At 51.9% G+C, this 22,649-nt stretch overlaps 1 protein-coding gene across 3 annotated transcripts in view; it reads right to left on the reverse strand.

The window, feature by feature from the left end:
- The window catches only part of CDH22 (cadherin 22), a 124,946-nt gene that overhangs the window by 11,984 nt on the left and 90,313 nt on the right, over positions 1–22,649 (reverse strand). For all 3 annotated transcript variants that reach the window (XM_053574623.1, XM_053574622.1, XM_053574621.1), the window contains exons 6-8: positions 21,825–22,018; positions 19,140–19,393; positions 9,982–10,118 (exon numbers count right to left, since the gene is read on the reverse strand). In XM_053574623.1, coding sequence (XP_053430598.1) covers positions 9,982–10,118; positions 19,140–19,393; positions 21,825–22,018 — 585 coding nt within the window. The remainder of the gene's footprint in view (positions 1–9,981; positions 10,119–19,139; positions 19,394–21,824; positions 22,019–22,649) is intronic.

Consider the following 22,649-nt stretch of genomic DNA (forward strand, 5'->3'; position numbering starts at 1 on the left):
AGTAATTAAAATTGTGAATACAATGCATAGGGAGTGCTATATAAGTATTTGTAAATAAACATACATCCTTGAAGTGTCCTTTCAGCAATGACATTAAGTAACTTTTCTTTTGAGAAGTCTCACTCTGTCAACTTGGATGAGGTGCAGTGGCATCATCTAGCTCACTGCAGCCTCCAACTCCTGGGCTGAAGTGATCCCCCTGCCTCAGCCTCCCAAGTAGCTGGGACTACAGGGGCCTGCCACAATGTCTAATTTTTCCTATGCTTTGTAGAGCCGGAGTCTCGCTCTTACGTAGGCTGGTCTCAAACTCCTGAACTCAAGTGATCCTCCTGCCTTGGCCTTCCAGAATGCTGTGATCACAGGTGTGAGCCACTGTACCTGGCTTTAGATGACTTTACAGGATGTGGAACAGCTCATCCCAGACTGTCCTCTCTGAGCAGCACTCTGAATGCTCACCTCTTTTAGCCTCACCCCTGTGTGGACCTCTGGGTGCTCTTGGGTACCCCATCTTCAGCTATCTCAGCCACATGTTCATTATTGACAGGGTGCACTTACCAGTAACCTCAGAAATATCCTCATGGGAAAGGAAACAAAACCCCACTTCCAAGCAGTGCCTTGGATGTACGAAGCCCTCTGGCTGGGCTGGCAGGGAGTCATTTTGGGGGCAGCCTGGGAGTTTCCAGGCAGCTAGGCCTGGAAAACTCTCCCCACGAGTTTGGGGGAAAGTGAGACTGAACTCAGGGCCTGCTGGATGCCGACTATGGCTGCTTGTGTGCTGATAAAGACAGAAATGGAGATAGGAAGACAGGTGACAGGAGATAGGAAGACTCACCTCCTACGAGGTGAGGGAGAGGAGGCAGCGCATCCTTAATGAACTCAGACCCTACCCCTCTCTGGAGTTCCCCTTAGCTGGGGGCACATTATCTTCTCAGCTCACCCAGATCTGCTGCTATAGCGATTAGAGGGGGCTTTTCTGAGGGTGAGAGTTGGGAGTCGTGACTCGGGATGCCGGGTGAGCAGTTATTTTTATGAGTGCGTTGCCAGAGAACTTCAACAGATGGTGGGTGCGTTTGGGCGGGGGTGAGGGCAAGGCCCACAGTCAGGAACAGGCGTCTCTCTCCCAGCGAGGCAGAGGGAAGTTGGGTGGGGGACGGGGCTTGCAGGCCCTTGCTGGCACCTTCTCCTGCCGTGGAGGGTGGTGGGTGCAGGGCCTGGAGGGAGAGAGGGTCCTAGAGGCCATGTAGGAGGAAGTCCTCTGAGCAGACTGGATAGCTGAGTGGGCAGTCACCCTCCAGGAGTGCTGGTCGCACTGCTGATGAGACACCCCCATTATTGCACCTTTGCTTTAGGTTATGCTGGGCCCCTCCTACCTCCTCTTTTAAAATATCACGGGTCAGCTACTGGGAAAACTCTGATCCTTTTGGCATGAATGAGGGTCCCAGATTCAAAGAGGTGGGGCAGCTGAGTGAGCACTGAGGAGGTGTGACTCTAAATTGCCACAGGTTTCTAGAGCTTATCCTAGGAACCCCCGAATCTGGGGCTGGCCTATAATCCCAGAGCTTACGTGCTAGCCCCAGGTCAGCATCCAGTATTCAGCACCATTGGCATTGACATCGGGGCAGTGATTCTCACCGTGGCTCAAAACACACCAGTGCCCAAGTCTTGATCATGGATTTTTTTTTTTTTTTAAACAGCCTCTTAGGGAAGGACTCTGGGACTCTAACTTGTAGCAAGGTTTGCAAACCACTTCTCTATGGTGGGGGAGTCCAATGTGATATCTTGCCTCTGATCAACTTCCTCCAAACCCTTCATAGTCACAGTTAGCATCATTTATAATAATGGGTCATCGTCATATTTTTGCCAACTTAAATATTTCCATGAAACCTCTGTGCAGGGCTTTTCAACTTATAACATCCTCTCTTATCTATGACCTCATTTAATTCTCAGAACAACCAGTGAAAGAGATATCCTTAGACCCATCTTGTAGATGAGGAAACTGAGACCCAGAAAATGGCAGGACTTTCCCCAAAGCCACAGTAAGTCAGGGGCAGAGCTAGGCTTGGTCCTTAGACTCCTGACTCTATTTGGTCCAGACGCAACGCCAGTGGATACCCCTATTGACTGGGTACTTGCCCATCCACTGACAGCAGACCCAAGCTACCCTCACCCAATGGTCAGAAGCAGATGCCCCTCCAGGGGCTGGATCCCCTATGGCCCTCCCCTCTCGGCATCTCAGTTCAGCTGACTGACATGCAAATTAGTTTAATTATTTCTTCTTCTAAAATAAATTATATTTTGCAGTAGCTGCAATATGTTGTGTCAGGCAAAATTACATTCAATATTTTTAAACTAATTGATGCAGCCTAGAGGAAGGCTGATTGACAGCCCGGAGCTGAGCAGGCCCGCGGCCTTAACCGATTCCTAAATTAAAATTAAACGTGCTTTGGCCCAGTGCTTCCTCCGTGAGCTGGCTCACCATTAATCCGGGGAGGTGGCAGGTGAAGCCCTGGGGGTTCGAGGAGCTGAGGAGGCTCAGCAGCTCAGTGGGTACCTCTGGAAGCCATCAAACTCGGAGCAGGAGAACCGTTGTGCAGTGTGGCAAGGTCCTGTGCTGGGCCTCTGAGTTTCTTATGAGACTGGACTGGGTGATTTGGAAGGGAGACTTGTGGATTTTGCTGACAGTTATGGATTGAGTACCTCCTTTGTATCAAGGACATAGCGGTGAACAAGACCAATGTGGTTTCTCAGTCTAGCGGCAGGGACAGACATTTCTCCAGAGTGATAAAAGCTGAGAGAAAACAGTTTGGGAGCTATATGAGCCTGGAGCAGGATGCCCTGCCTGGTGGGGTGCAGGGATGCTTTCTCTGGAGTAAGAGACATTTCTGCTGAGACCTGACTAGGAAGTGATCAGGTGAAGGAGATGGGGAGGGGAAGATACTCTCGGGGAGTGAGATCAGCATGTGCAAAGTCCCTGGGGCAGCTGTAAGTAATGAGACTCTAAATCTCTTCCAAGGAAGATCCCTGTTTGTAGCAGTTACTCGTCTTGACCAAATCAAGCAGGTGGGGGTAGGGCTTGGGGCCAGTAGGAATGGTAGAGGCGATGGGGCCTGGCCTGGTGACCCTGTTAGGGTACTCCAGAAGGCTGGCAATGAACACATACCAAGCACTTGCCATAGACCAAGGGCTGTCCCATTTCATCCTGTCACCGCCTCTAGGAGGTAGGGACTAGTACTGCAGTTATTTTATGGATGAGGGAATAGCTCAGAGAGGGGAAGCAACTTGCCTAAGGTATCACAGGGAACAATGGATGGATCTGGAACTTGAACCTGGGTCTGGTTACAAAGGGGATGTTTTTAACCATCAGATGGTACTCCCTTTCTTAACTTCTCTTGCTGTCAGAATCCTACTTGCCTTCAAGGCCCCAGATAAATGTCCCTGCCTCCTCCAGGAAGCTTTCCTGGCCTGACCTGAGTCCTGGGCAATCAGAGGATGAGCCTGAGTCCTCCTCCATGCCCAGGAGGCCCCATGTGATAGTCCTGCATTATGCCTTGTCCCTCCCCGCCCCCTTTCACTCTTCTCTGGGTTTGCTCCTTCAGGTCCTCGCCCAGAGGCTGCTTCTCAAGAGAGCCCTCCCCTAACAACCTGATTTAAATTTGCCCTTTGCCAGTCCATCAGACACCACTTCCCTGCCCTATTTATCTTCACAGCATTTATTTAACATCCTCAATGTTTTCACTTAATGTGCTCATCCTGTCTCCTCCCCTAGAATGAAAGCATAATTTTTGTCTATTCTATTTGCTGCTATATCCCTAGCACCTATGTGCACAGCACATAGCAGGTGCATAATAAAGATCTGTGGAATGAATGGATCTCACTGTCTGTGGCATCCCGGACTATGCCCCTCGACCTAAGAGGTGTGCTGGAGAGGTGAGATTGAGACCTTCTTGAGTGAACTGACCCTGTGGAGGCTGCATCCCCTCCAGGACCTGTCCATCCAAGAAGTCTAGTGCTGTGACCCTCCTCCTGCTCCCTTTCTAGACCAACTTTTCTTTCTTTTTTTCTTTTTTTTTTTTAAGAGATAGGGTCTCACTCTGTCTCCCAGGCTGGAGTGCAGTGGTGTGATCATAGCTCACTGCAGCCTCAAATTCCTGGGCTCGAGTGATCCTCTTGCCTCAGCCTCCTGAGTAGCTGAGACTGCACCACCACAACTGGCTTATTTTTTTATATTTTTAGAGATGGGGGTCTTGCTATGGACTAAGGTTGTTCTCATCAATAAAACAAATAGAGTTGGATTCTGTGGTTCTCCTTGGCTGTCATGGAGAAAGACTGAAGCCCAGAGAGAAAGAGAGAAGTGAGGTATTGAGAAAAAAAAAAGTGGGGTGTGTGTGGGAGGGAGAGAACCTCTGCTGGCTGGCAGTGAGGGGGAGGGAGCAGAGCTTGGACCCTCTTCTCCACTGTCTGCCCCAGGCCCTTCCTCCCCCCAAGAGAATTAAATTGCATCCAAACACCAGGCTCTGATTAGAGCTGGCCAGCTGGGCAGGAAGATTTATCATCCCAATTACAAGCCCGCCAAGACCAGCAGGCAGGACGGAGGAGCAAGGAGGAGCGCTGGGTGAGCAGGTGGGGGTGCTTCAGGGAAAGGGGTGTCAGCACAGCCAGGTGTGGACTCCTTCACTTCCTGCCCTGTCCTCATGTCCCTCCAGTGGGAGCAGGAGCCCCAGAGCCCTTTTCTGTCTCTCTCAGGGACTTTGATTGCACTTGGCTTCCACATGGAGATCGGCAGCTTTGACCTTGTTGGGGAGAAGTTTACTACTCCAAGGGGTAGGGAAGGGCTTCTGGGTGAAGTAGGGGACCTGAAATCCTAATATCCTAGCAATTCAAGGAGCTGGGTAGAGATGGGAGAACATTTCCTTCCCTGGGGGCTGACCTGGTTCTTAGTGTTCTGGGCAGTCCTACTGCGACTTTGTGGATATCAAAAAATCTTTGTTTCTGTCGGCATCTGTGAGGTACTTAAGGTGACTGGTAAGCATCTCAAAACTCAGTCTGAGAGGAGTCCGGGCCTAATTTACATACCTCTGGTGATGGGGAGTTCACTGCCTCTTGAAGCACCCCTTTCCATGCAGAGCTGTGATATGCCTCTTCCTCAGACACTCAGCATCCTCAGAGCGCCCTACCACCTGTCCTGGCTCAGCCCTGGCTCCCCAGCTCATGGCTGAGCCTGAATTTTCCTGACAGCCTCTCCCATCTGTTCTCCTCTCTTGAGGAGGTTCACTCCCTTCAACCCCCCTTCCTCTGGAACCGGAGAGAACATTGGAAACCAAACATCTGATTATGCCTCTCTTCTGCTCAAAGACCCATGTGGCTCCCTGTCACCTCCAGGTCATGTCTGGTTCTCACAGGATATCCAAGGCCCTTTCTGCACAGGCTGAGGGAAGTGCTTCCCCCTCGCCTCACCTACTCTGCCCATCCCTCAGCCCCAGTCTCTGACCACATCCATCTGCTCTGTCCTCTGAATGGGCAGTGGGATACCAGCCTCTGCACACAGGGCGCTCTTTGCAGGGAGCCCCCAAATCTCCCTTTTGCTTGGAAAGGCTTCCTTGGCCTTTGAGACCCAACCCAGATGTCTCCTCCTCTGGGAAGGGTATTCTGCCCGTCACTGTGAGGGTGTCTCACCCAGCTCCCCAGGAATCCCCACCACCCCCTTATTTCCTTTCTGTGCTGTCACTGGCTGTTGACAAGTCTCTCCCCTGCGCACCTTGACCCCCAGGCCTTGTTTATCAGTAGATCCCAGTGCCCAGCCCAGTCTGGAGTGGGTGACAAGAGACCTCAGAAAATACTTGAGCGTTCCAAAGTATTTTCCCATGGGGAAAATACAAAGCCCATTCCCCATGTCTACTTCTTCCCCTGGCAGAAAGTCGAATGGGGACACTTGGGCAAGCAGTTCCCTTCCTTGGCCTCAGTCTTCCCAGCTACAAAACCGGGGTGGGGGAGCTAGAGTTCATCATCTCTGACATTCCTTCCCCTCTCAGAGTGTACCTCTCGCTGTTAACATCACCTCTGGTGTGCCAGGCACCATGCCAGGCTCGGGATGTGTGTTATTTCTAATGCCCAGGGGATCTATGTTTTACAGAGAGCATTCAGCACAATGGCTAGCATATGGGAAGCTTTAAATAAACAGAAGCTGCTGTGCTTAATAGTTATTATCCTTACACCATCCGAGAGAATAGGTATGATTGTCACCATTTTATAGATGAGAAAACCAAGGTAACAAGAGGGGGAGTGACCCAGGGAAGCCCACATAGCTGGGGACACACAACCAGAAGCTGTTGTCTGTTGTGTGTCCCTGCCTTCAAACCCATTTATCCATCCATTTGGTAAACATCTGCCATCTGTCCCCTGTGTGCCTGGTTCTGTGTGAATGCTGCACTCACAGACGGCGACCCTGCCCTCGTGGAAGGTAGTTTCCTGGGGAAGAGGAATAGTCACTGAATACGCACGCAGATGCACACATAAATCATAATGTGTGCTCTGTGGTATGAAGGGAAAAGCAGGGTGCTGTGAGACGTGACTTGGCCTGGGGTGACCCAGATGGGGAAGCTTCTAGTGAATCTGGTTAACCCTTTGTTGTCCTGGATGGCTAGATATTACCCTTCCAGATCAGCTTAGGGCTTAAGGATCTTGGAGGGGGTGGCTGGATGGAGCCCCTTGGCATCCCCCCACCCCAGCACTGGCTTTCCAAGCCCCCCCCCAATCCTGTCTCTTTGAAGACTGTCCCTTTACAACTGCCCTTTCCACCAAAGTATTCAGACACAAATTGTATTTTAAATTCAGTATCGGTCATTAATATTTCATGATTACAAAACGTTAAAGATAATGTCAGTGGAAGGAGCGTCTGCATGGGCAGAATGGATGACTCAGAAGTTCGGGGAGAGGGGAGCCGGCTACTAAGTGGCTCAGGCTTTGAGGTAATCCACTATGACAGGCGGCTCCCGGCTGAGTGCAACATTCTCCGAGGCACTCACAGAGCTGCGCCACTGTTTATAAATATTTCTCCTCTGATTCTTGTCACTTCATGTTTGTTATGCTTGGGAGCAGGGGGTCTGCCGTGACCCCCTAAACATCCCCTCTGTTTCTGAGGAAGCCAGATGTACACTTCATTGAGAGGGCACAGTGCCAGGTGGGCAGACCTTGGCATTGCACTTGGGGCTTGGGCTGGCTCCTGGGAGGCCTGGGGCCAAGCCTGACCCTGTGTGGACTTGCTCTTTGATCTTGGGCCCATCCCTGCTCCTCCCTTAGCCTCTGTTTTCTCATCTGTAAAACGGGATAATAATTTTGCCTTCATCTCATGGAGACAGTGAGGAGGTGGAGCGGGTAGAGTGTCAAATCAGTGACAACTCCTGATTTTGTGCCAACAACAAGGCACCATGGGAATGAGGAAGAATGAGCTCCACAGTCAGACAGTCTAGGGCTGGGAATTTGGACAAATGACTTCACCTTCGTGAGTTTCAGCTTCTTCATCCAACGTGGAAGATAATAGTGGAACTGACACCACTTAGGGGTGAATATTCCATGAGCTCATCACTGTAAAGGGCCTAGTACAGAGTCAAGGTCAATGGATACCATAACTGAGCACTTACTAAGCACCACCCACTAGGCTAATTTCTCCCTGTGAGTTATCCTGTTTAATCCATCCTCCCACAAGTGACGTGCAGTGGACCATTCCTTCTCCCATTGATTACTAGCCTGGGTGAAGAGTGAGTAGGGATTGGAGATTGCAGCTCGGAGGCAGGGTCTCGAGTCTGGTGGCCAGTCTGCTCCTTTCAGAGATTCATCGTCTTCCCCATGTCATTTGGGGTTGTGGGTGGGACTGGAGTAGAGCTCAGACAGCAGAGTGTCAGGAAAAGCAAGGCCACACAGCAATACCATGGACCAAGTAGATCCGGCACAAATCCCAGCTCTGCCACTGCCTGTCCTTGGGCAACTGTCCTAACTCTCTGAGCCTCCATTTTTCTATCAGTAAAATGGGTACTGATCATGTTATTGGTCATGATTCAATGAAGTATGTTCCAGAAAGCATCTAGCCCAGAATACATATAAAATGTTTATAGAGAAGTGCCTACCCCATCGTTCTTTCTTCTGTGAAATGGCAGCGTTACAGACTTTGTATGCCATTCTAGCTGCTTTCCGAAAGAGACCACTGGATAGAAGCACAATGCTTAACCGGAGAGGAGACTTGCTGGGCGTGGAAGTCAGGCAGGGTGACAGGCTGGGGGTGGGGAGGGGCTCACATTTGTGAGCAGGGAGAAGCGGCATCTCTGCCCAGCAGCCAGGCCAGTCCTCTCCGGCTTCATCTGCAGCCAGGAGCCTTGGTTGCTACCTAGGGAGTGGGTTTGAGGCCCCCCCCAAGTCCAGCCACCCCTTCCTCTCCAGCCACCTTTGTTATCTCCCTTTTATGCGGTGGAGGAGTGGATTCAAAGGCTGGGGAACAGCAGGCACTGAGGTTTGAGCCAGCTTTGTATTTTCTTTTAAACTGTAGTTGAAAGAGAGGAAGGGAACTTCAGCCTAGGGACTTCCTCAGCCCAGAATGGGCTGGTGGGGCCTGGGAAGTGGGGGCAGCAGGAGGAGGGGGATTGGCAGGAGGGGCCTGTGGCCAAAGTGGGCAGAGTCAGGTTTAAATGTTGCCTGTCTGCCCTGCAGCTTGGAGACTCGACAGTCTTTCTGCTGTCATGATCGCTTACTAGAGCTCTGTTGACTCCTGAGACCTTGAGAGCTGACAGGTGGGGGAGCTGGGAGAGTGGCAGTGGTGGGCGCAGTGCTGCTCTTGGGCATGGAGGAGGATGGGAGGGCACAATCCTTTCCCTTCTCCTGGTGCTCCATGAGTCCTGGAGCTCTCAGCTACTCACCTCTACCCCAGCTGCACCAAATTGCCTGTGACAGATACACACACACACACACACACACATGCACACACACTCTCTCTCTCTGTCTCTCAAGTATTCTTCCAGAAACTCAGGCCAAGTTCCTTGGAGTTGTCTTTGACCCCTCTCCATCTCTCATCAGCATGACAGTCCATCAGCAGCTGACTACTGACTCTGTGTTCAGCCTGAATCCCAAAGCCCACTAGTCCTCACCTCCTATGTTGCTACTGCCCTGAGCCAGGCCACTGTCTTCTCCCCGGAGCACTATTGCATTTAGCTTCTAGCTAAGCCCTGCCTCTTCCGCCCCCAGTCTATTCTCAGTGCGGTAGCCAGAGGCACGCTGTCAGGCTCAAACCCCTCCTCTGCTCAAATTCCCCCAGTGACTCCAGTTTCATTGGAGTCAAGTTCAAGACCCTATGACAGTTGACCACTCTGCCTGTCACCAACCACACCAGTTTCCATGCTCACAGACTACCACCTCAGGGTCTTTGCACTGGCTGCTCCCTCTGCCTGGAATGCTCTTCCCCCAGATGTCAGTGTGACTTTCTCACTTTACTGAGGTCTTTGTTGAAATGTCTTCTTCCAGAGCAGCCGTCCCCTAAAAGATATGGTGTCCCCCTGCCTCCCAACCCCCTTTCCCAGGTTACTTCTCTCCCTGTTTCTTTTTTAGCTCTTATCATCACCTGACATATTATGTCCGCCCTTTTTCTCTGTTGATACTCTAGTCTCCTCTGAAGATAGGACCTTTTCTCTTGTTCCAAGCTATATCCTCAGCCCCTAGAACAGGGCTTGGCATATAGTAGGTGCTGAATAAATGATGAAAGAAGGCAGCCTCCCTGAAGACTAGCCCTAACCTCTTGACTTGGGACCCCTCCTGCTGTTAGGGCCCCTCACATGTTGCCCCCAGCTTCACCCTTGTGGGATCTTCCTCCAGTTTCTTACTCCGTTGCCCCACTCCAACCTTTGGTACCTCCCCTATGGACTTTGACTGACAGTGCAGCTTTTGCTCACCCCCCCCCCCTTATTTCCTCTGGAGGGTGGGGTTGCGGAGCGCCCAGCTCACCTGCCTCCATGGCCAGCACTGTGATGTTGTGCCAGCCGGCCGTCTCACGGTCCAGCCCCTTGCCGGTCACGATGGCACCTGTATCAGCATCAATATCGAAGATCTGTTCCAAATCTGATTCGCGGTCAATGGCGTACCTGAGGGGCACAGGGCAGGGCTGATTGAAGGTGCTCGTGCCCATGTTCCCCCACCCCACTCCAGGAGAGGGACTTCCTGCCTGGGATACACATGGGTGGAGAAACCCTTTCCCACAGAGGAGTGGGAAGCAAAGTTTGCATCTCAGGGGCACCCGTGCCTGCTGTGTGACCACGGGCGACGCTCAATCTCTCTGAGCCTTCATTTCCTCAGCTGTGCTGCCATATTAGCTTCAGCTAATACTTGGCTCCCCTTGGTGGTTGTGAGGGCTGGAAGAAGGTGAAGTGTCTGGGACAGCACAACTGATGTATATTCTTATCTTTCCATAAGAGGTGACTCCTGAATTGAACTTAAGAAGGGGACTAGGATGGCATTCTGGGCAGGGGGAACAGAAGGTGCAAAGGCAGGCAGCTGAGAATTATCCAGGGCATAGCAAACGGTGCACAATGGCTAGACCGGGCCATGGGAGAGTTAGACCAGAGCACACGCGTGGGACGGGTGGGGGAGCCAATGGGGAATCCTCAGCAGGACAGAGGGGGTCAGTTTTGGAGGAGGCAGTTAGGAGGCTTCTCCGGAGGTCATGGCATGGAGGTTGCAAGTCAGGGACACCAGGCTAAGCGAGTGCCCCGGGAGTGGGGGCCCCTGGGGTAGGGCCGTGGGCTCCTCCCCGCCCGCCTGCGCAGCATGACAGAGCTAATCTGCAGCTTTCAGTTGCTGCGTGAATAAAGCCCTTTGTTCCGCCTTCTTCCCCGGCCTTTGTGTGGCAGCTCCAGGCCTTAAAGGCCCGTGTCCAACACATGTCTCGGGCGGCGGCAGCCCAGGGAGGCCCCGCCAGCGCGGGCTGCCGCTTCCAGGCGCTGATAATGCGGGTGGGGGCGTGCTGAGGCTGCGCTGCCAGTGGACAAAGGCCTCGATTGCCAAGCAAGGGCTCATTGTGCAGCGAGGACAAAGCAGCTTGCTCTGGAGGGGCTCAGCGTGAGCCACTGAGCCCCTCCCACAGGCAGGAGGAAAGAGGCCCTTTGCCCATCTCCCAGAGTAGTAAACTGAAGCCCAGAGAGGCCAGAACACCTGAAACATCGCCTGTTGAAACCCAAAGCCTCACTGAGATACCCTTGGTGGGGGGTCCTTGGCTGCATGGTCAAACCTCTGGGGGCCTCAGTTTTTCCATCTGTGAAATGGGGATGATGACACCAGTAGGACTGCAAGTCTGAGAGCAGTCAGAGCTGGCTTTGACTTCTCTGCCACTTTATACCTGTGTGACCTTGGGCAAATCTCTCCACCTCCTTGCTCATCTGGACTGATTCATACCTCACACTGTGGTGGAGGTTAAGGAGGGCAGGCAGCCCTTATTCTTTTCATATTTATTGTTGTGGAGGTGAAGGCATGTGCCAAACTGTAAAGCACTGTGCATCTGGGTGTAGAGGGCATTAAGCCAGTCTCCTGAGTCTCCGGTGGGCTGCTCTGTCCTGTCCCTGGGGTGCTAATATCCTTCTTGCCCCTGACTAGCTTGAGTCCTACTGACCTGGGTGAAAATGTATGGGAAGGTTCAGACTCAAGATGATAATCACTCCCCCTAGCATGCACTTAACAGTTTGTAGATTGCTTCCACCCCCACCCCCGCTATCCCTCCATTCATACCTCTATGCCCTACACTAGTGATTTTCAACCAGTGTGCCGTGACAGGTTCTTAGGTGTGCCAAGAAAATTTGTAAGGATCACTAATTAATTTTTTTCAAAGGAAGTTCAAAACACAGTAAGCACATTCTGTGTTTTACTCTTTTTTTTTTTGATCAACATAATTTAAGTGTGCTGCGGAAGTTTATAGGTTCAAGTGTGCCATGAGATAAAAAAAGGTTTAAAACACCCTACATACTAACTCAGAGCCTTCTCTGCGCTATCTATGCTAGGCCCTGGCGATAATGAGGCAAGTGGTACGGATGAGGGCCCTGCCAGGCATCCTGTGAGGCTGATGTCATCCCCCTATTTTGCAGATGAAGACACTGAGGCTCAGAGAGGAAACTGCCAAGCTTAGGGCTGCCAAGTGTGGTTGTGTGGGCTGTGTGATGCTCAGAGGTACCAAGCTGAAGAGCGGAAGCTGGGGTAAATTACCCCCGCCCCGTGGTCTGCTTGGCAAACCATGTGTTCTAGCCCACATGTATCTTCTCAGAGGGGGGCCTTTATCTAATTTACACAAAAGTGCTTTATGGGCTAGCAATGATCTTGCCCAAGGTTCTACCGCAACTCTGTCACAGTTTGGGATTCTGTACCCAGACTTCTTTCTAGATTGTTGAACCATCCAAAGCCTCAGGTCCCCTTTTCCCCCAGTCTGGCCCGGTCAGATGTTTGGGTTCAAAGGAGATAAAAAAGACTCTGAGTGTCAGCTGGGCTGGAAGGAACCCCAGAGACAGCCTCTCATTCTACAGGTGGGAGGACAGAGTCCAGGAGAGGACCATAGACATGACAAGGCCTGGCTCCTGAGACTTGGCAGGGTGGGCATGGGCCAGGGCTTGTGGGAGGATAAGCAGCTGCCCTTTCATTGCTTATCCACCCCCCCCCCCCACTTTCTAGGCTCAGATCTCTCTCTTTCCTTCCTTTGCTGCCCTTTCCCCCCGTTTTTCTCTTTTACTCCCTTCCAGAGGGGAAAGGAGGGGCCAGAATCTAAGTGGAGGCAGCTGTTCCCAAGGCCAGGGGGCGGGGACAGCAGGAGACCAGCCATTAGCCAGTTAAAGGCTTGGGCTATGGGTCTGAACCCAGGTGTTTTTGTTCCAGCTCAAGGAGCCAGAGACTGGGGTGGCGGGCAGTGTGTGGCCAGGCAAATGTGGGGTGGTGGTGGTGAAGCTGTGTATCTCACATGTAGGTGCATGTATGAGTTGTGTGTCTGGTTTGTGCTGAGGGTGGAAAGTGCCTATTTGTGACGTGCATATGTGAGTGGTTTGTCTGAGACAGTGTATTGCAGTTGAAGAGCAAAAGCTCAAGAGACAGCTGCTCAGCCCTGGGTCTGGATCCAGGTCTGCACTGCCCCTAGGCAAGTCACTTCCATCTTGAGCCTGAATTTTCAGCAAAATAGAGATGATGATCCCACGTTGTACATTGTTGGGAGGATGAAATGCATGTAAGGTTTTAGCTGAGTTCCAGGAAAATTACTCCATGAATGGGAACTATTGTATTCTAGTTATTATTCAGAAATGTCTGGCAGGGAGGACCCAGGAGGCCCTCCAACCCATTGTGTGGCTTTTGTGCCTGGGCACAGGGGCACCCTGTATGGGCATCACAGCCTTGCCAGTGGTCTGAGAAAGACAGGAGGCAACGGTGCATCCAGAAGGTTCTGCTTATATTTTGTAGTTCTACTTCCTCAGTTAGCCAGGGCCTGAGGCAGCAAGAGGACCCAGAACATGGGAGGACAGGGGCAGAATAACAGCGCGTGTGGGAGTGAAAGACAGATACGGTGGTAAGGAGTGCAGATGCCCATCTGCCTAGGTTTGAAACCTCGCTGTGTGAGCTTGGGCAAGTGACCTAATCTCTCTGTTCTTCAGTTTCCTCTTCTTAAAAATGGAGATAGTAAATCTACTTCACAGGCTGGTTGTGAGGTGTGGACAAGTGACTACCAATAAAGCACTTATAATGGAACATGGCTGGAACATGGCTGGGCCAATCAGTGGCCCATCTGTCTGTAAGGCTGCCCAGTCCAGAGCTGGGTCTCTCCGGCACTGTGCTGGGAGGGACCCAGCACTGCCTGTAGGATGAAGTCCCACTTCTCCACCTGCCATATGATGTACAGATCAGGTTTTATTTGTTGAGCAAGACTTTGTGTAAGGGCTTTACCTGCATGAGCTCCTCAAATCCTCCCAGGTTGTATCATCACTCCCATTTTCCAGATGAGGAAACTGAGGCTCAGAGAAGCCAGGTAGCTTGCCTTGGGTCGCAAAGGGCTGGTTAGTGGCAGAGCTAAGTTCCTATCCCATGTCTGTCCAGAGTCCCAGGTCTAAGATCACCTTCCTAAGGAGCCAACCAGGTAGAGACAGCTGCTGGCATTTCCAGGCTCTAGGAACAGCAGAAAACACTGCTGTTGTCAAGGTTAGGGTGGAGAAAATGGGGTAGGAACTGTTTCCTGGCGGGGTGCACATGTGGTTTTTCTCTACACCAATATATGCATATATAACGCACATAGCTTTAATGAATAGGAAAGGCTGCAGGCCCAGGCACGTCCAGGCTTTCTGGATTTCCTGTGTGTGGGTTCATGAACACGCACACGCAGCAGGCTGATGACGCAAGCTACTCACGTGGCTGCCCACCCAAGAGATTTCTCCTTGATCACTCTGTCCTATCTATGACTCTTTCCCTAACATCTTTAAGGCCCATACTCAAAAGCTGCTCTCAATTCTCGAAAATTGCATGCAGTTAGTATTGGTTGCAGAATGAACAGGTGTACAGACTACCAAAAAAATGGTAATGACCATCTCCTGAGGGCGTGCTATGTGCTAAGCACTTGGCCCTCCTTCCAACCCTGGAAGCACCAAGTATAGAACTTGGTACATCCTGGACATTTAATACCCATGAACGAGGCAAGTACTATCTTGATGCCCATTTTTGAGATGGGGAAACCAAGGCTCAGAAGGGGGTACAGTAACTTGCTCAAAATTCTACAACTGAGGTGGGATTGGAACTTGAGTCTTCTCTGATTCCAAAGCCCACACTTGTCCTGTGTCACTCTGCTGTGGGTGCTGGAGGAAATGAAGGGTTTGCTTTCTCTGGTCCAGTGCAGACTTTCCTGTTTTTTTTTTTTTTTTTTGCAGTTTTTGGCCGGGGCTGGGTTTGAACCCACCACTTCCGGCATATGGGGCAGACGCCCTACTCCTTTGAGCCACAAGCACTGCCCGACTTTCCTGTTTTTGATGTTCACAGGATCATGATAGGGCTAAGGCTGATAGGAACATGGCTGGGCCAATCAATGGCCCATCTGTCTACAAAGCTAACCAGTCCAGAGCTGGGCCCCTCTGGGCACTGTCTGTAGGATGAAGTCCCACTTTTTCACCTGACAGTCAAGATCTTTACAGCCTGGCTCCAAGTGCCCTTGTGTCCCTGTCTCCCTCCATCCTCACATGAGTTCATTAGTTGATCACCCTGCCCCTGAACTTCACCTCCTGTCCCCATGATTCTGTTCCTACCACCTGCCCTTCATCATCACTCCAACCTGGCACAAGTTTTCCCCTTCTGGGCCTCTTGCTCTTCATCCTCTGGCGGGGCCACTTGGGGTAAGCCCGTGCTCACTCGCCTGCCTTGTGCACAGGGTACCTGCCCCTCCTTGGAGCTCCTCAATCCTTGCCTCAGCCCCAGCCCACTGAGATCTGGCCACCCAGGGCCCAAACATCTGACTCATCCCTGTGGCCTGTGTGTGCACAGGGCAGGGCACAGCACAGGCTTGGGGACTTCACTAACCACAAAGAGAGTAAGAAGCAGGGATGACATGGCAGGAGTCTGGAAGAGGAAGCAGTCAGTCATGGGCCAAATCCCAGTCCTTCCCCTTTTGAGCTGGGTGGCCTTGGGCAAGTCACTTTCCCTAGCTGACCCTCAAGTTTCTTCTTCATCTGTAATGAGTATAATGCCTCCTGGGAGGTAAATTTCACAATACGAGGCACCTTCCACGATCCCCTGAACAGAGGCTCAGAAAAATTTCTCTGTTCCTGCCTGCATTTCTTTATTTCCCAGGTCCCTACTATGCCATGCCAACTGTGCTAGGCAAAGTCTCCCAGGATACTACTTCATTTCTTCATTTCCAGGGACATGGTAAGCTTGTTCCTGCCCCAGGACTGTCACACTTGCTTTCCCCTCTATCTGGAATGATATTCTCCATAAGCTTTGCAAGGATGGCTCTCTGTCAAATCCCTGACCACTCAATTCAAAGTGGAGGCCAGGAGTTTGAGACCAGCCTGGACAACACAGTGAGACCCTATCTTTTAAAAAAAACAAAACGGTTTTTGGTGCCTCCAGTCCCTCCTTATTCTCTTAAGACCTCTGCTCATTTCCCTCATTGTTCTAAACAGCAGTTACCCCATCAGCCAGTTGTTGACCTGTAACAACAAATGTCTAGCCATTGGCTGACTCTCTCCCAGGAGAAGGCAAACTCCCCCTGGGCAGAGATTTTGTCTTATCCTCTGTTTCTCTCCAGCTTGGAACAGTATCCGGTGAAATGCAGGGCTGATGCCTGAGTCAATGACCTTAGAACCTGGGAGCTTCCAGGACAGAACCTTTGGATCAGGTGGGTTCTGGGTATCCCTGTGGCCTGTGAGGACTCTCCTCTGTTCACCACAGCCCTGCCCTGGGCTCCCATTTCCCTGTTTGTATCCTACAGTTTGGGAGCCCCACCCCAGCCTCTCCTTGGCTGAGTCATTTTGTGTCCCCAGGCCTGGCTCTGGGCCTGGCACAGAGGAGGAGTTGGGCAAACATTTGTGATGTTAAATTGGACCTGTCTCAAGCTCCTGACTGCTTCCACGTCTGAGGAGCCCCAGGGAAGGGGCGGCAGGGAGAGATGAAAGGAGGTGAGAAGCCGACTTCAAAGTTGCCCCTTTCAGTGCAGATAAAAGCAGGAGGGAAGGGCAGCCAAAGGAGGGAGAAGGGAACAGACTGAGGGGGTGCGGAGAGTGGGGTTGGAGAGGAGGGCGGTGGCAGATAAGGGCACTGACCCTGGGCCCGGGAACTGGGCTCCCACTCCTAGTCTCTAACTCCCTAGGAGAGAACCTGCAGAGGCCTCTTCCCCTCTCTGGGCCCAGCTTCCAAACAAACAGGGGTGACAGTGCCCTTCCTGGAGAGGTCTTGGGCCAGGCCAAAAGTCAAGGTGGGGTGTGCGTCTAAGACTGTGCAAACAACCCAGGTGGAAGGGAGGTGCCACACAGCTCAGGATGGCTTTGGCAGTAAAAGTGGGAAGCAGCACAGGTGCTCTGGGCTTCTGGGCAGTTCAAGCTCCTCCGTCTGCCTGTGAGGGCCCAGCAGACTTCACTCTGTGCCTCATCTTCCCCAGCCCACTAGAGCTGGCACAGTCTGCTCTTCTCCAGGCACACCTACCACTGCTCTGCCTCCATACATCTACACAAGCCGTTCCTTCCCCTGGAATACTCTTCTCCTCACACCTGACTAGATCCAGATACTACAGGGCTGGTCCTGTGGACACACGGGTGAACAAGTAGAAGTAAATCCCTACCCTCATGGATTTAAATGGGAGAGACAAGGTGACCAGCAAAATAGGGCACATGTTAGATGGTGCTGAAGGCTAATGAAACAGCAAATTGAGGAAAGGCACTGTGGGTTGGGGTGAGGTTGAAATTTTAGGGAGAGTGCCAGAGAAGGCCTCACTGAGAAGGTGACTTTTGAGCAAAGACTTGGAGGAAGTGAGAGGGCAAACTATGGGAGATGCTAGGGAGAGAACATTGTGGGCTGAGGGATCAGCTGTGGCACAGGCCCTGAGGTGGAGGTGAGCTTGGTGTGTTTGCAAGGCCATAAGGAGGTCAGCATGGCTGATCCAGAGTGGACTGGGGAAAGGAGAGGAGCAGGAGGTGAGGTCAGAGAAGTTGCAAGGAGGCCAGAGCCTGGAGGGTCATGGGTCATTGTCAGGGCTTGGTCTTTTATTCTGAGCCTACCAGGTGCCCTTGGAAAGCTTTGAGCAGAGCAGGGCCAGACTCTTGGCTTACGTCTGAGCAAGATGAGGCTGGCTCCTGCATTGATTCTACAGAAGGAGGGGTGAGGGCAGAATCAGGGAGAACAGGGAAGAGGTAACTGCAAGAATCCAGGCAAGAGGAGCTGGCAGCCTTGACCAGGGTGGTAGCAATGGAGGTGGTGGGAAGTGGTCAGATTCTCGATATATTTTTTAAATAGAGATGATAGATTTGTTGATGGATTGGAAGGAGGTGTGGGAGAAAGAGAGGAGTTGAGGAAAATTTCTTTTTGTCTTAGAGACAGGGTCTTTTTCTGTCACCTAAACTGGAGTGCAGTGGCATAATCACAGCTCACTGCAACTTCCAACTCCCAGGCTCAAGTGATCCTCCTGCTTTTGGCTCAGCCTTCTGAGTAGCTGGGACTATAGGCACCGGCCACTACACTCAGCAAATTAAAAAAAAATTCTTAGTAGAGATGGGGGTCTCACTATGTTGCCTAAGCTGGTCTCCACCTTCTGGCTTCAAAATGATCCTCCTGCCTCAGCCTCCCACAGTGCTGGGATTATAGGTAAGAGCTACCACAGCTTTCTTCAATATGTATTATATATATATATATATATATACACATATAGAGACAGGGTCATCATAGCTCAGTACAACCTCAATCCTCCTGGTTCAGCCTCCTGAGTAGCTGGGACAATAGACAGGTACAGACCACCACATCCAGCTCTTTGGTAGAAATGGGGTCTCATTGTTGCTCAGGCTGGTCTCGAACTCCTGAGTTCAAGTGATCCTCCCACCTCAGCCTCCCTGAGTGCTGGGATTACAGGCATGGGCTACTGTGCCCGGCCTGTTTCCAACATGTTTGACCTGAATAACTACAAGGATGGAGTTGTTATTTTGGAGATGGGGATGGCTCTGGAGAAACTGGTGTTTTATTATTATTTTTTCTTTTGTGGAAGGATCAAGAGGTGGGTTCTGAACACAAGTTTGAAATATCTACTGCAGATCCAAGGGGAGATGACGAGAGGGGAGGGGGGTCTGGGGAGAAGAGTCGGGGATTCCTGGGGACAGGGCTGGCTGAGTCACTGTGGCCGGAGCAGGGACCGGGAGCTGCGTTTGCGTCACCTGGCCCTCCCTCCTTGTCCCCACTCCCTTGTCTCTCTCTGTGACTCTCTGCACATCTGCTTCCTTAGCTTTTGGCCCCCTGCCTGTTCCTCTCGCCTCTGGGTACCTCTCTCCTCTCTCCCCTGCCCTCACACAGTCTCCCTCTCGCTCCCTCCCAACCTCGGCCCTCCTCCCCTCTGCCCGCAGTCTGTCCTCAGGGCGACGGCGGGGTAACAGGCAGCAGGCGTCGGCCCCGGGCGGGGGTCTCACCGGACGGGCCGGTTGGCGGCGTCGGGGTCCCGCGCCGTCACCACGCCGACCAGGGAGCCCACCTGCGCGTCCTCCTGCACCTCCAGGAGGCCGGAAGGCGGCCGGAACTCGGGGGGCTCGTCCACGTCGGTCACCGCCACGCGCACGATCGCCTGGTCGCGGAACGTGCCCAGGTCGGCGAAGCGGGGGTCCACGAACTTGTTGAGGGCTTCCAGCACCACGGTGTGCACAGGCTGGGACTCGAAGTCCAGGCGCTGGGGAGGGAGCAGGGGCCTGGTTAGAGGGCTGGGGTCTGGTGGTCACTGATATTCTCAAGGTGGGGAGCGGGACAAAGAAGGGGCGGGCAGTTGACTCAGCGGGGGCTTCAGGAATCGTTGGGCTGCAGCACCTAACTGGCTGTCACAGACCCACACCAACGCTGTGGGTTACAGGCGGAGAAACTGAGGATCCTCGGGGATGGATGTAGCCACTCTAGTCTCAGGAGGCTGAACTCCCAAACTTCCTGCCTCCCAGCACAGCGTGTTGGGATTATTTCACTAGTTTATTTCATGAACATATACAAAGTGCTTTAAATATATTAACTCGATTGTATGACAACCCTAAGAAGTTTGCATTATTATTATCTCATTTTATACATAAGAAAATTGAAGTGCAGAAAGGCTCAGTCACTTGCCCACGGTGCTCAGTAAGTGAGTCACCAGCAGAGCCAGGATGTGTGGTGCACAGGAGCTGGCAGTTAATGTGAGTTGAGCCTGGTAAGCTAGGGTATTTTAGAGCTTTCCCTGGAGATCACACTAAATCCATTCTGGGCCTGTGCTTCTCACTGGGGTGTGCCAATGGGTAACCCTCTGATGAATGAGCTTCATGGCTGCATGTGGGCTCTGGCCCTGGACTTTGAAAGACAATGCCTTATAGCAATAGTGGATCTTGCAAGGACCTCAGTTGCATGGTGGGGGAGTGATTTGATTGGCAAGGGTGACCTTCCTAGAGACCCACAGGCAGGGGCCTGCCCTATTGTACAGGGTCTCTTCATTCCTCTCAGAACTCTGCCCCACCTTCCTCAGCAGCAAAACTGGCCTCTTCCTTCTTCCATTCTGTTGCCTGGGAAATCAGGATGCAGGGAGGCAGGCAGTGGCCTGGCTTGGGAGTGAGCAATGGACTCTGGAGCCAGGTCATCAATCAGGCCAGGGCTCTGCTCCCTGAGCCATCGCAGACTCTGCAGAGACACCTCAGGCGCCACTGCTGGGGTGGGCAGGAGGGAGCCTGGGAGCAGTGGACAGGGTAGCCCAGGAGATGAGAGCAAATACTGAGCTGGGGTCCTAAGGCAGGTCTGGGGCCTGATTCTGCTGCTCTGGGGTGCTGGGCCTCTCTGGGCCTTCAGTTCAGCATCTGTGAAATGGGCTCACCTAATGGTAAGAGCAAATGGAGATCAAAAGATTGAAAACCAGTTTCAGATTTTTGATCTCTATCCAGGCTGCTTAAAAGGGTGGATTCTGGAGCTTGGGCCTGTATCCCTACTGGGCTAAGCTAGATGCATGACCTCGGGAAAGTTAATGAACTTCTCAGGACCTCAGTTTGTCATCTATAAAATGGACAATGATGATACTTCAGAGGACAGAGGAAAAGACTGAATGAGTTAATAATGGAAAGCAGTTAAAGGGCACCTGGCACGCGGTAAGCACTTTATTACAAGTATTAGCTATTATTATCCTTTGGGAGGTAGCTGAAGGAACTGGAAGTTTTCTCCATCCTCAAACCCTCAATGTCAGGTAAAGAACAGGTCATTACGTGCTTGCTGAGTGAATGAAGGGCTGTTGGGGGCAGACATTTCTGTGGGTGCTAGAAAGCAGAGCTTAGGCTGATAGGAGCAGATTTAAGGAGAAGACAGATGCTGGTTGAGAGACAGGAAAAAGAGCTGGACAATGGCGTGGACTGAGCATCCCATCCCTCGAGGTATGCAAAGGCCTAGGACCACTTGTGGGCCAGTGCAGGGGATTTAGAACTCCCATGGAGAGTAGGGTTGGAACGCACAGTCTTAGCAGTTTTTACAGCCCTGAGTTGCAAAGCCTCTGAGCAAGTCCTGGAAGATGAATTTTTGCTTCTTTATTTGACCTCTGTCCCCTTCCCCTAGGGAGCACCGAGTTTATAGTGTTAGCTCCTGGCCAGCCAGTGGGTGAGGAAGACTGTTAGACTCAGGAAGGAAAGAGCTCTGGCGTCACCAGACCTGGGCTTAAATCCCTACCCTGTGCCTTACAGGTGTGATCGTGGGCAAGCCCTTTACCTCTTTGAACCTCTATTTTCTCAGCTGTAAAAAAAGGGAATAATGACCTCAACTTCAGAGGGAAATATGAGGATTAAAGGAAACAGTGAGTGTGAAGGGCCTGGCAATGACTTGAAGAAGCACATTGGAGTGTTTAAGAGCATGGATTCAAATCTGGAATGAATCCTGGCTCTGACAAATAGCTGTGCAACCTTGGACAAGTCACTTAACCTCTCTGTGCTTGGTTTTCTCATTCCTAAAATGGGAACGATACCACCAGTATTGTTTTTTCAGGTTGGTTCTGGGTCTTAGAGAGACCTAATCCCTAGAGTGGCATGACTTGGGGAGATTTGACTGCTCAGAGGCCTCCCTGGTCCCCCCAACCCTGGGGCCTGCCTCCCCCCTCCCTCCTGAGGCAGCTGCACCTTCTGCACTACAATGATGGCCTCCTGAGTGTCGCTGTCTGTGGTGACCTTGAACACATCACCACCACTGCCACTTTCCTCCTTAAGGTGGTAAGTCATGTCGGTGTTCTCTCCCACGTCTGAGTCCTCCGCCTTCACTCGTCCCACAGCTGTGCCGATAGGGGCTGACTCCTGGATGCTGAACTGGTACATCTCTGTGGGGGACACAGCCATGAGCAGGGGTGGAGGCAGCTCCTACCCCACCTCTGCCAGCCCTGGGGGAAAGGAGAAGGAGACCCAGATGAGCCTCTAGGGAGGGCAGTGTCTGCAAGGGGCTCCCAGCTTGGCATGTCCTTTGCAGAAGTTTAAGAGCCAAAGGGGAGGATTCTAATGCTGACCTTGGGTTTATTCACTGATTGATGCTAGAAAATGCCTGCAGTTCTTTGGGCCTCAGTTTCACCATCTGCCCCTTGAGGGGGGCAGAGGAGCACAGTGACAAAGGCTAACACTCTAGAGTCAATTCTGGCTATGTAAATCTGAGCCTCCTCACCTGCAGAATGGAAATAGTAATGGTGCCTTCCTAACAGCAGTGCTGTTGTGACAATTGACTCAAATGACCAGCACCTTGCACGTGGTATCTACTCTATAAATGGAACAAACTGTGTGAAAATGGCGGGGCTCCATACTGCTTTTGCTGCTGATGTTAATGACCTCTATTCCTTCTTTTGAATAGGTATATGGAGCACCTGTGATGTCCAGGACATCATGCAATTCTAGGCACTGGGGTTACAGCAACACATAAAGTGCACATAAATCCTGGCTCTCCTGGTGCTTTCCTCTACATGG

Source organism: Nycticebus coucang, chromosome 21, assembly GCF_027406575.1.
Source record: "Nycticebus coucang isolate mNycCou1 chromosome 21, mNycCou1.pri, whole genome shotgun sequence".
NCBI classification, from domain to species: domain Eukaryota; kingdom Metazoa; phylum Chordata; class Mammalia; order Primates; family Lorisidae; genus Nycticebus; species Nycticebus coucang.